This window comes from Physcomitrium patens, chromosome 14, assembly GCF_059467195.1.
Source record: "Physcomitrium patens ecotype Gransden chromosome 14, ASM5946719v1, whole genome shotgun sequence".
Taxonomy (NCBI): domain Eukaryota; kingdom Viridiplantae; phylum Streptophyta; class Bryopsida; order Funariales; family Funariaceae; genus Physcomitrium; species Physcomitrium patens.
In genome coordinates this window covers 3,068,068-3,084,387 of record NC_143423.1, presented here as the reverse complement: position 1 = coordinate 3,084,387, position 16,320 = coordinate 3,068,068, and the positions used below count along the sequence as shown (strand labels likewise).

At 36.1% G+C, this 16,320-nt stretch overlaps 2 protein-coding genes across 9 annotated transcripts; one reads left to right on the top strand and one right to left on the bottom strand.

Annotated features, from left to right (window-relative positions):
- The first annotated feature begins 2,560 nt into the window (after positions 1-2,560).
- LOC112291879 (HVA22-like protein j) lies at positions 2,561-6,467 on the top strand. Of its 5 annotated transcripts, none has more exons than XM_024539827.3 (8): positions 2,567-2,826; positions 3,163-3,238; positions 3,681-3,779; positions 4,110-4,166; positions 4,398-4,461; positions 4,666-4,926; positions 5,263-5,600; positions 6,047-6,467. In XM_024539827.3, exons 2-8 carry the CDS (start codon positions 3,207-3,209, stop codon positions 6,159-6,161), a joined length of 966 nt encoding a protein of 321 aa, XP_024395595.1. In that variant the 5' UTR covers positions 2,567-2,826; positions 3,163-3,206; the 3' UTR covers positions 6,162-6,467. The 5 variants fall into 5 exon arrangements, 4 of the variants coding, with proteins under 4 accessions (XP_024395595.1, XP_073394958.1, XP_024395593.1 ...); XM_073538857.2 differs by having other exon boundaries at positions 2,567-2,983; XR_016506229.1 differs by having other exon boundaries at positions 2,561-3,238; positions 5,053-5,600.
- Positions 6,468-6,810: 343 nt separating this feature from the next.
- On the bottom strand, positions 6,811-14,336 carry LOC112291878 (uncharacterized). Of its 4 annotated transcripts, none has more exons than XM_024539821.3 (13): positions 12,668-14,336; positions 11,828-11,979; positions 11,237-11,419; positions 10,682-10,966; positions 10,223-10,282; positions 9,901-10,038; positions 9,431-9,532; positions 9,157-9,263; positions 8,986-9,043; positions 8,712-8,795; positions 8,498-8,599; positions 7,896-8,168; positions 6,811-7,645 (listed from the first exon to the last, which is right to left on the bottom strand). In XM_024539821.3, the coding sequence occupies exons 1-13, from the start codon at positions 13,221-13,223 to the stop codon at positions 7,325-7,327; spliced, it is 2,421 nt and encodes an 806-aa protein (XP_024395589.1). In that variant the 5' UTR covers positions 13,224-14,336; the 3' UTR covers positions 6,811-7,324. The 4 variants fall into 4 exon arrangements, with proteins under 4 accessions (XP_024395589.1, XP_024395590.1, XP_024395591.1 ...); XM_024539822.3 differs by having other exon boundaries at positions 11,237-11,395; XM_024539823.3 differs by having other exon boundaries at positions 11,237-11,389.
- Between the last annotated feature and the right edge of the window lie 1,984 nt (positions 14,337-16,320).

Genomic DNA, 16,320 nt, shown 5'->3' with positions numbered 1-16,320 from the left:
GATTTATAAAGATATGAAAAAATCTTGTATAATTACAGTGTTAAAATTATAAAATAATTAAAAATATGTAGCTTTTGAAAATCAATGGAATAATTCCTTATAAATAATTTAAACTTTTGTAAATAATGGTATATTTATATTGCATTATAAAAATTCATCTAAAAAACATCATTGTAATTTCAACAAAAATACATTAAAAAATAAATTATTTAAAAATATAATTTTGTTATTTATTTATTTAAATATATTTAAATAGCATTTTACAATCTAAATATATAATGCTCAATCTTTATTTTCTTTAAAATAATTATTTAAAATTTTAAGTATGGTTGAAGATTTTTTTTTTGAGATTTTAAGTATAAAAGATATTTTGATTATAATAGGTTTTCTAGTTATTTATAGTGTTCTTAGTAATTATATGTGTTTTATTTCACTTCAATGTGAATTGTAAAGGTTGAAATTGTAAATATATATTATTGACAGAGTACTTTAGAAATATTATAATTTTTAATAAATATTTTACAAGATTGAACCAATTTTATGTATCAAATTTGTCTATTTTTTTTTTGTTTTTTTTGTAAAAACATTTTATAATTATTTTTTAAACATTATAAAGTCATAAAATTAAAATAAATAATGTTATTATAAGTAGAGTTTTTGATTTAAAAAAACTTAGATATAATTAAATTTAAAAATTTAAAAGTATGATATTATATTGGTTCAAGTTATCGTATTTTTGTAAAAACGAAATCATACATATGATTAAACACAAATTAAAACCACACATGTGTGTGTGTATTTATATCTATATCTATATATTTATATACATGAACAAAAAAAATCAATAAAAAAATTAAAATATCCCATAAAAGTTTTTTTATACAAAAAAATGTATCTTAATATTATTCAAATTAAAGTGCTGAACAACAATAATAATTAATAATATAAATGATATATTTTTAATATAATTCAATGCTAAAATTTTAAATATTCTAAAATATTCTTAAATTGATAGTTGCAAAGATCTGAAAACAAAATCATCTTATTAATTTTTGGAATACTTGTTTATAACAAATAAATGATGTTTTAAAAAACTTGCATTGAAAATTGTATATTTATCCAAAAGAATATTTTAAACTTCATTTAGTTTTATCATATTAATTTTCATAATATAATTATATATTATTTTTTTATTTTATGTTATTTTAGATAGGAAAACATATAAATAAATAACTATATAATTATATATATATATATATATATATATATATATACTTATGTACTAATATGTATTATACATATATGCAATTAATATTATTTTATTATAAGAGATAGATAAAAGTTGATATTTGACGAATTAATTATAAATTAAAATATAAAAATAATTTTGTGCATAAATGTAAGAGATGTTTTTATTAGGGTTATTTTTTACAAAGTTTTTTGCTTTAAAGATTACTTAGTAATGTAGATTAAACCTTATTTTTTTACATGATTCTCTCTCTATATATATTGACTATTTTTTAAAAAATTAGATATATTTTAACAAATCAAATAATTTTTCTGGAAATTATAATATGAAAGTTTTTCAAATCTTGATTAGATGTATGTGTGTCATGTAGCTATAATAACTTCTATAAGAGTTGTTTTACTTCTAAACAATTAGTATGGAATTATCTGGCAATTTAGACACTTTGCTCTTAAGTCTCGTGGCTGTGTAGAAGCTTGTGCATCGTCTTCTTGCCAACTTTAATTTATGTAGGCCATATAATTTTTCTAATATTTTGGTCTTGGTTCAAGTTTTTTGTTTTATTACTTGAAATTATCCATTTTTATACATATAATTGTATAAATAAACTGAATTAAAACAAAATAAAAATTCTTTTAATGAAAAAAATATTTTGGATCTGCATCTATTTAATTATCTTGATAGATTTTTCCAACTAGGATTTATAAACTATGTTTAAATATTTTTTTCCATTTTGTATGGTTAAGAAAACAGATTCTAAATTGTACTTTAGTCTATAGTATTGGTGATTTCATGAAGTAATGTTTAAAGAAATTAGAAAATTTAAGAAATTTTTAAAAATAGAAAACTAAAATCTATAATATAAATTAGCTTTTTTTTAATGTATGCTTCTAAAGTTTACACATTGCATGCATTATCGATTTGATCTAAGAGATTTTTTTTTACATATATTAACACCAATAAATCGTCTTTACAAAATTCCCTTATTTTAGGCTTAACTTTAACGATAGGTCAACCTTAGATACATTATAGAAACATCCATTAAACTTGCTGACTCATCAGTTCACATGAAAAGAAGCAAAATTATGTAACGCAGTGTGAAAGCAATAACCCGCGCGGGTTTAGGGCAGAAGCTGAGTGCAAATGACCGATTAGGAAGCCCGTTCGAATCTCCAGAGAGCATGTGCACGGGAACGGGCTACGGATTGAGACCACGACCGGCGGAGGAAGTTCGTTATAACTGTCCTGGAATCAAATTTCTGCGTCCCGTATCCGAGATACCTGATTCTGGTACCTTTTCGACCTACCTTTGTATAATAACAGATATCTTCTTGGTATCACCCAGGTGTCTCCTTGGTACCTTCTAGCAAGCCACAACTACAACTGTTCGGTCGCTGCTTTGAACACCGACTTTGCGCTCCCGCCTAATTCCCGTTTTGAATTGCTACTTTGAATGCTTGCGAAAGTTTTTGACTCGCAGATTTTGTTTTGTTGGAATACATTTTAGTTGGAAGCGTCTTTTTTCGACGGGTGGTAGACTATGTGGATGATAATGGAGCGGTACAGGTGAAGGTTTCAGAGTAAGATAAATGAGTTCCTATTGCGAAGCACCTGTTGGGAGTGGAGAATATGAGTCGAGGACTTTTGTTAACCGGCGAGGGAATTTTGCTATTGATTGACGAGGAGATGAAAGGGGATGAAAGGGAATTATCTGAGTTGACAAGGAGATGAAAGGGGGTGTGTTTTTTCAAGACATGATGGTCATGCATAACGTATCGTTCAATGTGCGATTGAGTGAAAGATGGCGGTGCAAATGAATCGATTGGGATAGTAGTTTTGTGGTCATATGTGTATCATTTTCAACTCACAGAAAGACTTGAAGAGAAATCTAAGGCCTGGATGGTTTGTGACTGTAGCCCTTGACATAAATTGTAGGAAGAGTAGAGTTGAGCCGTTGAAGATGATGGGATCTTTCATTACCAGGGGAATTATGTAAGCTTCTTATCTCAGTTTTGGCTTTTTGCTAGCGGAAAGAGATAGTTGAAATGGGTGGGCTATTTGTGACACATACAGTGTAATGTACATTAATGAAAGGTGCGCTTGAGGATGCAGGGATCTTTAAAGATTTTTTTGGCGCATTGTATGAATACTGTGTATCTATGCGGCATCTTGTGACTGTTTTGCTTTTGAGTTTAATTTCTCAAATCATGTCTGTAATAGTAGCATAGCATCTCCTTTTTAGCATGCAAAGGAGTTTTCTTGCTTCTATAAATATATCATCAAAGTTACGGATGGAAATTGTTTCGAAGAAGGGCGCTGATTGAGATTTTTTTTTTTTCTTCTAATAACTTGGTTGCTGAAACTGCAATCCCAAAGTCCTTATCAAATTGCGCAATAATTGATTTAAGCTGTGGTGAGATTGGTATTTATACAGCATGGGACTTGGATACATTTGCCCAGCTTATGAATGTTACAAAGTAGTGGACAGACCAAGGGCAGACTTAGAGAACTTGCGATTCTGGTGCCAATACTGGTAAGTGTTTTCTCTTTGGGATCGTTGCCGTTCTCCAGAGACCTAGTGTTCTCAATTGTTTTCAATTATATATTTCCGAGGTATACAACCTATGATCCCCGAGCTACATGCTGGCGTAACCATCTTCTACTACAAACCACATTTCACAAGAATTCAGAAATAGTATAATTCTTGACGAGGGTTTCAACTGTTACAAGACATGTAATCCTATTTATTATCTTTGTTGCATTGTCAAACTGGATGACAAGACTGTTCCGATTCCGTGCCAGGCTTGGGGTATTTCTTGCTGAATACTTATTACTGATGCTGATGCCTTCCAACGGATTTCAGGATGATAATTGCAGTGGTGACTGTGTTAGAAAGGCTGGGAGACATTTTCATTTCGTGGTACGCTTCAGCTGTGTTCGTTTCAGCTGTACTCTGCAGATAACTAATATTCTGTACATCTAGTGATGCATCGCATGCACCTACTCACATAGATACCGTAGTTTTTTCTGTATTGAAGTTTGATCAAAGTAACAGGCGGTTTGGGGTCGTATTCATATTCTCAAATTCATTTAGAGGTTTTATGTGAAGCATCATTTTCTAATTAGTGATTTTCTCGTTTTATTTTTTCAGGATGCCTATGTATTGTGAGGCAAAACTCGCTTTCATAATTTATCTTTGGTACTCTAAGACTATGGTAGGCCCCGTTTAACTGGTACATGCCTTGAATTACTCGTTCTGGAGGGTTTAAAACTGGTACATGTCTACGTGACAACTTGGGAGGTCGGACTTATGTTTCGCGGGTAGAGATAGAACATCAGGATGCTGAAATTATAATGTTATCATGAAGGAAAATGGTGAATATGGTGGTGTTACTTAGAAATGTTATGTTGTTTTGCAGGGAACAACTTGTTTGTACTCTAAACTTTTAAAGCCGTTCGTGGCTAAACATGAATCGGAAATTGACCATAACTTGAATGAACTAAAGACCAGAGCTGGTGAAATAGCCCTTGTCTGGTGGCAGAAATGGTCAATTCACGTGCAGGCTCGATTTCATGAGCTGCTCCAATTTCTCGCACGTCAGTCCGACAGAGCCCAAGAAGGCGCGCGTGGATCTTCATCTCGGTCTCATGCCCTGAACATCCCCCGAGGACTTACTCAGGTGCCACCTAGCACTTTTACATCTGTTGGGCTTCATTGATTTATATTCATGCTTTTGTAGTAGGCTTAGCACACGGGGTTTGGATTGTGGACCTTGGATTTTTATTGGTATTAAAAGTGATCGTAGAAGTTTCTGCTGCTATTCAATCTAGAAGATGTAAGGTTTCATCAGCTGGGAGACGAGACTATTTCACCTAAGATATGCGAAGGTCGGAATACTTCCTCTGTTGGAGGGTTCGATCTGGACTCGCAGCCTGTGTCCCAGTGGAAAATGCAGATGAACTGTACCCTTCCCTTGATTACTCGTGCTAATTCACAATAATGAGAATTCATATAGGGTGCTCTTCTATCGCATCCTCCACCGCCTCCACCAGGAATTACAGGTTCTCCGGCGGCTTCCTATCCTTCTTCGCAAGGCTCTCAAGCTGGCCAGAGGATATACCCGCCTCCACTGTCCCACTCTACTGGAGTCCATGTCCAACATCAGTTAAGGCCACTCGGGATATTTGATGGCGAGGGAGATTCAGACCATGATGTTGTCGAATATCATTTAGGGGAGCGTGCTGAGCATCAGTCTGAGGAACGGTTAGAGCGATTAGTTCCATCAGCTGGAGGACAAAATCTGCCTCCAGGAGTTCAAAACACAAGGATTCGCTTGCAGACTGATAGTCCCGGGTGAGAGACTACTTAACTTGTATTCACTACATGGTGTTATTTTTTGTTTTTATCCTAAAAGTTATCTTGTACAGACCTGTGAATGAGTGCAGCTTCAGCTTCTCAACACAATGGTTGAAGTTCAGTGTTTCTTGGTGGGTTTTGAGTTGTGTTCTTTTCCACCGAAAGATGATCTGAAACTCACTTGGTGATTGCCACTGGAACGAATATTAATGATTTTGTTTTGTCTTACTTTGTTCGTTGGAATTGCAATGGTTATTACAGAAGCTGACTGAGTAACTTTGATCTATGAACGGTCTTTTGCATCATTTTAACGGTTTTATGTTAGGTCCTTGCTGAGAATATGTTGGATTAAGGGATCTTAACAAACTATCTGTTAACATTACACAATTGATTAGTGACTTTACAGCTTCAATCTAATAATCTGGAATTACTTGTGTTGATAGGAATCTGTCCATCTGGTTGCCTGCATGGCTTGGTAGTACAGCCCCCAAGAAGGTTGATTTACAAGAAGGTTCTCGTCGATATTTTGGAGCATCTTATTCTTTTCAATTGATCTAGCTGAGCATGTCTCGTGCGCAGTGCTTCAGTAAGAAATAGACATGATGACATCCGTATTCGTTTCTGTGTATGAAATACAACATTGCGACGAAGTTTTAAATAACATTGCGAGGTAAGTTTAGAATTCACTGCCTACAGGTGGGAAGTTACAAGGTCTGGTGGCTAACTTTTTCTCCGTGCAATTTGTGTAATTAGTATTACGGATTTTAACCGGATGTTTCAATTTATATTTCCTAGAAACTAGATTGATTACAAAGTTGTACATAACATTTTGAGATTAATCCATTTTCCCATTTTTTGTGACTACCTCTGTTGATGCTCTTGACTATTCTTAATTTCTATAAACTATTCTTTCTTCAAAGCGTCACTAACTTCGTAACTAACAAGTTGGTAAACAACCGTCACATTTAGGTCTTGTGGAACACTGACGTGTGAAAGATATTGATCAGATTGAAAGAGTTGACTTAAGCTTAATTTAAAATTTGTGAAATCTTGTCATAAATTTCTGCATAATTCATTCACGATAATACACGTACGATTCGTCACTTCTTTCACAGTGTTACTCAAGACCCTACAGCAAAATTGCGGGAATCAAATTGAAATGTGGCATTGAAACATACCCTTTCGTCAACCATGAATATACCTAAAATAGTCGACACAAATTCCAAGTATACCATTGCGTGTTCAACGTGTAATGAAAGTACGACATTGTCACAATGTAAAAAACACTTCCGTTTTCAACAAGGCTCAACAGATAGCTACTTCCTAACAACTTCACACAAGCCAAATTACATCCAGTACACAATCTCGGCGACTCTTGATAAATTTCCCCTTTAGACCACCCCCCTCACCTTACGCGTCGTCTTCAACGAAATTCAGACGAAGATAGTACGGTGCGTTATGTACAGATTTGAAGGACTAGGAATGTAAGAGTTCAGCGTTCTGTCCTTAAGTCAGATCCTGGTGATGTACTTCGTACAATTCTCGTGACATGAGAACGTGGCTCTGTTCTTCACTTACAGCGTATAGCAACTTTTCATCCTCGAAAAGAAAATGATCTTCACAAAGTATAATTAGCCATAATTAAAATGCTACGGGATACCAAGTAACTACACATAACATGAAACAATGACAATTATCTAAGAATATATCTCGGAGAGATTTCACTTCCAATCATACTGGTCATCCTGCAGGTCAACTGAGGAAGCGTAAAGAAGGGAGTAGGGGGAATCAGGATGGGAACAAAGCAAGTCCACAATGTGAAGCCAGGCTGAAAAAGGTAGTTGGGTAGAATATTGAAGAGAAACACATTCACGCCCTCGTTTCGTGAGATAGTAGCTGCGCCAAAACTCAAGAAGTGATCGGAAATTATTAAGAACTCTCCTGTCAGCAGCCCTTATTCCTTGAAGATATGCCAAGAGTTCTCCGTTCTTCTCCACAGATATAAATATGATCAAGGCCGTATTCACAACGCATATATTATCCTGCAGTATACGTCCCACATCATGGTGAATAGCAACAGGACCCAATAATGAGGCAAGCTAGACAGTTGAGATAGAAGAATTATACAGCAAGTTTCAATCATGATAACTTTGCTTCTAAGATCACACATGGGTACGTAATAGAGGGGCCATGAATGCATTGAAATAACCGCAAGAAGAAAAATGATTAGATTGACCAAGTCTCAACTCATGTTTTCGCGGAAAAGGTGGAAGCAAGGGCGACATAAAGGACCTGGTTGATGTCATTAAGCCGCACAGCGCACATGAGGTCTCTCAGCAACCGTAAGGTATTGTGCGAGATAAAGGCAGCAATCTTGTTGTAGTTTTCATCCTGCTTACTTTCATAAATGTAGCGATCTTTCCTCATACTTTTTTCCTTCAAAGAGCACGGATATAGATTTGGACTAAGGTCTGTAGTCAATACGTCGGTCCGCTTGAGGCAATTCAGAGATAGCACCACAGATCGAATAAACACGTTTGAATCTACTAGGTTTGTAACCAAGACCTACAGTTATGCAACAGTGGTAACCCAAATTTAGTACACATGCATATTTTTTTCTGAGAAATCATCACATATTTTTTCTGCTTATGAAATACCAACTCTATCACAATTCAACCTCTGTTGATATCTCAGAGATACCTTATACTGGACTACAAGCATTACAAGGTTAATCGTACACGAGATTAGTCCACTATAGGATCCTCCCATAGCACTGTTCAAGAATTATTTTGAAAGACGACTTTCCGGAGTTTATATCTTGCTGCTTACGAAATTTTTACTACTGTCAAAATTAATTTCGTTCTCCCAATATCTCCAAATGAGTTCAAATATACCTCTACAAACTGGTCAAATGCGTCTCCCACTAGAAGTCCGTCAAGGCGCTGAAATAAGCTTTTGTTGAACTTAATAAGCTCTCCCAAAAGATCGAAGTTAATCTGGTCAAAACCAGATACATGAAATTTGAGTTAAAAGGATCATGGTGCCTGGCATCTTCTACAAAGATACAATGGAAACTTCCCTTGTAAAAAATGCCGCTCAATCACAAACCTGTAGAGTAGAAGCACATCGGAAACCTCCTTTCAAAATTTCCCGTAGTAAATGTTCCATCAGACCAGTTGATGCTACAGTTTCCTGAGTAATCAAACATGAACAATTGAATAGAGCAATGTTAGGGATGAGACATACATCAGTCCTCCATCGTTTCTTACTATCCAACTTTAATCACCAACAATATTGCAGCAAAACTTTAACTTACTTCTGAACTTTAAGTAATGATTTTAAACACTAAATTGGTTTTGACTGTAGAGACAAGGTGACCTACTTGATCCTTAGGATCAGCACCTCGCAGAAAGGCTTCCACACATGAAGCAAGCCAGCACCTGCACGGCACTTTAGTCAGTTGTGCGAATTCAAAATTGGTACGCGCTACATTCATTCACAAGTGCAACGTTGCAAACTCTGCAAAGTCTCTAAGGAGCGTAGTTGGAAATACCGATAAAGTGAATCTCCCGGTCCATCCACCAATATCTTCAGTACCTTCACTATAAGACCATTTGAGCCCTTGATTTCAGCACCGTCAGTCCAACACGAGTTGCTTTCCTGAACATGGACACAAATGAAAATCTCACAAGTGACAAGGCTCTAACAACAAGCAAGACAATGCTAAGGAAATCAGGGTTGTGCCCCTTTTCCCTACCTTCAGATGATGCAGTGTGCCAGAACATGATTGCAGCTTATTAATGCGGATTGAAATTTTACAAGAGTACCTTGGAGACACTTGGGACCAACAATAGTTGCTTGTTCGTCCTATTGCAGCTGTCACGATCACAGAAGTTGTGAATTAACCTAAGATATTGAATTTTGAGGGCCTGCAAGTTGGGGAATATAGTTAAGATTCACCCACAAACATAAAGCATCATTCATTCAAAGCAACTTGACTACTGTAAGTTCTACAATGACGAAGATGAAAAAGATAATTAAGACAAATTTCCATTTCTGAGACTTGATAGAGAGGTCCGTTCTGTGTTTAGGTTACTACGTGACTCTATTAAAGAAGAGTTTATCTATTAATAATCTAATCCAAAAGCCGTCTGAGGGAGCCCAGTGACTTTCTGTCATTATATCGTCAGCACAAAAAAATGTCGGGTCAAGTTCCAACTAATAAGAAATCTAGACGTTATATGTTTTAGACGGCACAAACTTGTAACATGAACATAGTATAGCTTCATGTCCTTACCGACTTCGGACTGCACGCACAAATAAGACCATGAATTCCTCGAGAGTGAGCTCGTGGCTGTGTTGGTACCCAGTCCAACTTGTCGAACATATCATCCAACACACTCACCAGCCCTAGCTCTGCCAAAGAATTTTGCACCTGAAAAAGACTTTTCACTTTTTATGTCTGGTGCTGCACATCCATCGAAATTTCAATGAAGTGTTCAAAAAAATAAAATAATGGTAACAAATGTAAAAAAAACTCAACGATAACGCACTACAGCTGAGGCAATATGTATTTATATCGACGACAAACTGGACTGAACACTATGTTGAGGGGATACCTGCTCTCTTTTCTTACCACCGCACAAGGCGCACAACACAAAGAGCACTTCCACGTGATGCTGCATCCCTCAAGTCAAACATATAGATTCAATTGCATAGACATGAGGAAAGAATCTTATGAAACCAGTCATGTCTTTTAATTAAACTGACATAAGAAAGAAAGCAAAGAGCTCTAGGCTTGATTTATTCTCAGCAGTGAAGTAAGCAAGGTTCACAGGATCCCTCAAGTGTTCACAAATTATATACTAATGTATTTCCATAACCGCAGTTCTTCCCGTATCTCACATCATTCCCAGAAGATATTTTGTTTATTCATTCGGATTATGGGTGAAAAGATAGGCTGCAGTTGTACTCCAACATTTGATTTTTTGTTTTCTCTTCTTTCTGACGCAGATAATTCATCATTATATCCCAAAATTACAACGAAATCGGCAGGTGAGATTGCACAAATATCTTACAGATGCGGCTAGTTGTACAACGCTGGTGGAGAGACCAGTGCGATCCAGATATGTTATGATGCTCCAATCCAAGATCCTCTCATCAGCAGAATTTAGACCTGTCCTCTCTTGTTGGAGATGAGAAGCAGGGTCGGATTCCTGAAGACCCTCCAGCTGTGGAATAACAGCCCCTGTCTCGTCAAGAAGTTGACCTCGAGTCACACGGAATGCATTGTACATCCTTTCTAATGTGCTTCGCATTGGCACTGCGACCGCTACCTCAGAGGGTTCGGATAAAAGATTAGCCTGCAGCCACCCCATCCACAACTAGTTAATAACACCACAGAAAAGGAATTGAGTACGACGCACTTCTGACGACACATGATACGTGTGCTTTTCGATCTGCGGATCCAAGTCAAATAAGCTGATGCAAATACCAAGACTTGAGGAGCTGTGGACTTGATAAGATCAAAATCAAGTTCCGGAAAAATCTGAATTCATCAAGCCCACGTTCCACTAGGTCTGCTGCTATTCAAGAAAAATTTAAAAATTCCTAAAGATGCTCAGTTGTATCACCTCTCGACTAATGGACATTATGTCCAATGCGAGGAGTTTCACTAGGCGTGAAAGAATGTTTGGGATGAGTAGAATGGCTTCATGGTTTTTGTCAGTCGTCGTCCATTCTGGCTCCTCGATCCTTGATTTCTGTTGCATGCAACTTTCAGAACTCTGCTCCTGGCCCAACCATGCATTCCCTGCCTTGAAACCAACCATAAAAGCAGTAGCTACACGTTTGAGCACTTTGATCTACTGCTGAAATTTTCATGACTTTTAAGCACAAGTCAAGCATAAGTCAAGCATAGAAAACCTTTGGACAATGCCTTGCACAAGCTGAGGTGCCCATATTAGTCATGATAAGATTTGTGAATACGCTGTTATAAATATTCTTATATGATACATCTATCGTGCAGCCCAATGTCATCCAAAGAATACAGTTCATTTAAGATTATATGTCAATCATGGCATGTTTGGAAGAAAGCGCCCAGCATTTGTAGAAAGCACAACGTGGTGGACGGGGATGTGTGCCTGGCCACTTACGAATTTTTTGATGCTACTATTATGGTACAAATATGAATAAAAGCACTGCTTATTATAAATTATGCCTACCTCAGGTTCAAAGACCACCATCGCAAGAACACGGCAAAATGAAGCTAGCTGCCTTGAGGAGAAATTTGAGACTAAACTTGTAAGATTCGGAACACCCTGCACTGGCCACGTGTCTTGTCGAATTGCCAGAACCTCTTCTGCAAGATTAACAGCTGCATAGAAATATCACACACGATATCCGCAGTTAGTCACTGTTGAGCAATTCCCTCGTCCATTATGAACGCATAAACCGTAGCATTAAGAGCAAGCTTGACCTCGAAGGGACGTGATAAGAACGGCTCCTAACCATTACCGTAAACCAATTTGAGGAAGCGTATATTCACAATGTAGAGGGAGCATGAGTTATATTGTTAACATATGAACCCTGGGCTGCTGAGACAAGATGCGACCAAAACAGCTGGTTATGTCGACTGTTTTGTGAGATCTTACTGAGAAGTCTTCACATCTACTTGGAACCTCATGCTGCGGCCACAAATGGTGATAGTGAACCAAGTTCCATATTCAACCAAGAGAACAATCGTAATATTCGTAAGATGTCATCACCTCTAAAATGAGTAGAGCTGCCTCACTTCATCACACCCTCAGACAACAACGTCTCTAGCAACCATGAGCACAGGCAGCAAGGTCAGGCTGCTCTTACTGGTAAACATTAAGCTAGATTGATTGACGTTGAAATAGACAATTAAGATCTCTTCGATAACAAAAGGCTAACAGGAGTGTGCGAAGCGACCAACATACAGCATTAGAACATTGGATGGAGGAGAATGTTCCACAAGCCAAGAAGACAAGGGAGATTACGTGTTCCCAGAATTTTGAAGAGATCTAGAAGGGCGTGCTCACCATTATCGAACGTATTGTGGAGGCGCATCATGTCAAAGAGCTTCACTACGAAAACGTCATCAGCAGCCAAGTACTCGATGAAGGAATGCACCGTCAGGCAAAGCTCACGCAAGATACTCAAACATTCGTTCCGGATGTACAGCACCTTCACCGTAAAGCTCAGCTTCTCAACGTCCGCTGGTGATGGGAATTTCAGAAACAGAGCCCTGAGGAGCAGGATGTCCCCTCCAAACAGCACAAAGGCCTTACGATTCAGCTGATGGTTAGTGTTATTGCATTCACACAGACTCTGAGCCGATTTCGATAGCGCCTCTTGGCAAGAATTCACGTCGTTAACCACCAATGCGTTGTCAAGCTCAATGCACAAATGAGCAATGTCATGCGATGAGCTCTGTAGTCTGTCATAAACTGTGGCAGGCAACTGCCGTAAAGCCCTACAACCCTTCCCCGTGATTTGTGCATTAATAAGCACCCTCAGCATGGCCTTGACTCTGTACTGTTGCAATCCACTGTTGATTACGAAACAGCCATAGCCGCTCGATTTCCAAGACCCCATCAATGCCACCTCTACCTCAACAAGCCCCTATTCATAAACTCTCCTGTATCAAGCTTCAATTCCTTCCTACATGATGCACTATCATGGCGGGGCTGATTCAGACGCAAACGTGTGCATTATGCACAGAATCTACGAAACCCATCTCCTACTACCCTCTGATACTCGATCTCAATGACTTCCGAGTTCAGAAGCATACCCCCAAATCTCCCAAGCAATTTACACTCGGACCCGCAATCATGGATCCTTCGGTAAAGTCCTACTAAATTAAGTAGAGACCGACGCAAAAAAACTCATTAACCAAAAACTAAACCACTTGAACCTACACCACACAATAGCACGCACCGTCTCTCAAATTCACCCTAATATAGGCACCACCACACAATCTGTCTACTCGAAATGTTCACTCCTAAACTACAAACAATCACAGCAGTCCCTCAACTGAATCACACGTACTCACCATTTTCTCTACAAGCAGAGCTACAACTGACTCCATATATAGTTCCCTAAAATCCACCACAATGCACCACGACCAAACACATCCAATGTAATACACACCAAAACTTAAACAATCCGTCGCGACGCACAAATCATGGTCCTCATCGCCTCTGGAAACAGTAACCCCTATCTTAAGCACTCGAACACGCTCAAACGTCCATGCGCTCAACAACAAACAACATAACTGAAAATGTCCTCCTCCCTCACGTTGACGTGTTCTCCCACTAATTGCGAAGCATTAACCTTCTTCACTCCCGGAACTCGATCCAAACACTCGCGCAGATCAATCCACCCTAGCACTGCCTACATGACAGAGTTTCCGATTGACGTGTGGAGTATCTCCCTGAGCGATCGCAGGGCGTGTACGTCTGTGCAGGTCAAACAATGGGTACAATGACAATCTGACGAGCTTCAGGATGGCGAGATATGAGGAGTGTGTGCTCATTCATCATTAAGCGCATCCCCCTCCTGCTTTTTATTAGATTTGAAAGATACTGTGTCTCGCCTCCAGATCGTTTTGCTTTTGTGAGGAGCTAACTCCTCAATCCAACCCCAACCTCGGTCTGAAGAAACACTACTGGAGTTGGCGTCGCTGTCGACGTTGTTCGGTGAGCAGACAGTGGGGTGTTGCACACAATCCGACCGTGATTTCGTTGAGCCACATGCTCATGGAACTCGTCCATGCATTTCTGTTCGTTGAGTTTTACATTGTCACCGCACACTTAAACTTGGATGAAAAAAACGCCAAAGGTCTTCTATTTTTAATGAATGGCATTTTCTTAGATTTTTTAAATCCCAATCAATTCCTATAATTATTTTAATTCCTTCATATAGATAAATATATTAATTATTTTCTTAAGCACTTTGATTTCTCTCATTTATGGCCCTTCAAAGTAAGTAGAAGTCTTTTTTACAAAAAAGCAATATTGATGCTTATTAATTTTTATTACCTCTTTTTCTAATATTTATATTTTTAAAATATATTTATTTAAGCTCTTAAATAAAATATTTTTTTAAATCTTTCACCTATTGGATGTATTGCAACACAACAATGTTGTAGCTAGACATACTTGGAAACATCAAAACTTGTATCCAAAAGTTGTACGGCTAATTAATGATAATAATATATTTTTTGTTAGTGGTATTTGTAGCAATATTACTAGTGCCACACCTTTATAAATTATGATGGACTTATTGCTCAACTAAATATGATTGGCAATTAGCTTATTAAAGAATTAAGACTAAATACTACAAACCTTGAGTCTTGTCTTTTTTCATTTTTATTTTAGTAGGAAGCATGATGTTGTGTTTTAACAAAATTATAAGACAAAAGAAAAAAAAAACATAAATTATAGCTTAGAAAAGCTTAAGTAAAAGAAAGATAATAAAAACATTTAAAATTAATTTTATTATTTTATAAAAAGACTTCTATTTACTTTATGAGTCCATAAATAAGACAAAAAATAGATAAAAATAATAATACATCATCTTTAAGAAGGACTTAAAAATATTTTTTTAATAAAAATTACCTTAAAAAACTAAAAATTGATATTTAAAGAGGACTAATTGTAAACTAAGGACAAAATAAGAGGTATTTTAAGTGGTTTGGATTTTAAAAAAATAAAAGAAAGTTTGCATATTTAAAAATTCTTTGAAAATTCTAGCAACTTAATAAGTATAAATTTATAAGCTTATGCATCTACTTGTCTTAAAATTATTTTTGAATATTATTTTAATCTAATAATTAGGTTGACACGTATTAAAAACTAATTATATTATGATATTAGAATTTTGATTTCAAGGATTAATAAGAATTTTTTTGATCTTGAGTAATTTTCGACTTGAATTAAAATCAAGTTTTTTGAGCAGATTATAAACTTAGTTTTTAACAATATTATCAATTTTGAATATAAATTAACAGTTCAATAAGAAGCAATTACTCTTAAAAGATAAACATCAAGGTTAAAAAAGGATGAAGGCCTATACCTAAATAATTAAGGAGTTTTTTTTAATCAATAAGTTGAATTCCTTTCTTAATTATACTATTTTATTTTAATCATTAGATTATTATGTGTGAATTTTTTTAAGCAAGATTAATATTTTTATTGTTAATTATTGAGGATTTAAAAATATCTTACGATCAATTAGAATTTATTAGAATTACCTTAAGATTTGTTAGGAATTATTTAAGATTTTGTTAGAATTTCTTAAGAATTTGATAAGAATATTTTAAATATTTTATTTAAAAATTCTTTAGGATTATTAATAGAGTGTGTAGTTTCTATTAGACATAATGTAGAATGGGAGGTTGATATTGCTTTGCTAGTTGACAAGTTATAGCCACTATTTGTTGGTAGTAATACCATTTAGTTGTTATAGCCTAAGAAGTTGTTGTCATATTACATAAAATTTGCTTGAGAATGTCCTAGGCACTTGATTGTAGAAGGTAAAAGAAATTTGCAATAATAAGTCTTAATAACTCTAATAGAATCATATAATTTTTTTAATTATAATTTGATAAACATAATCAAATATTGATCAAGTCCAATTAAAATTTCAAATAAATTATAAAAGAAACAGAAAAAAATCCTAAAGAAATTAT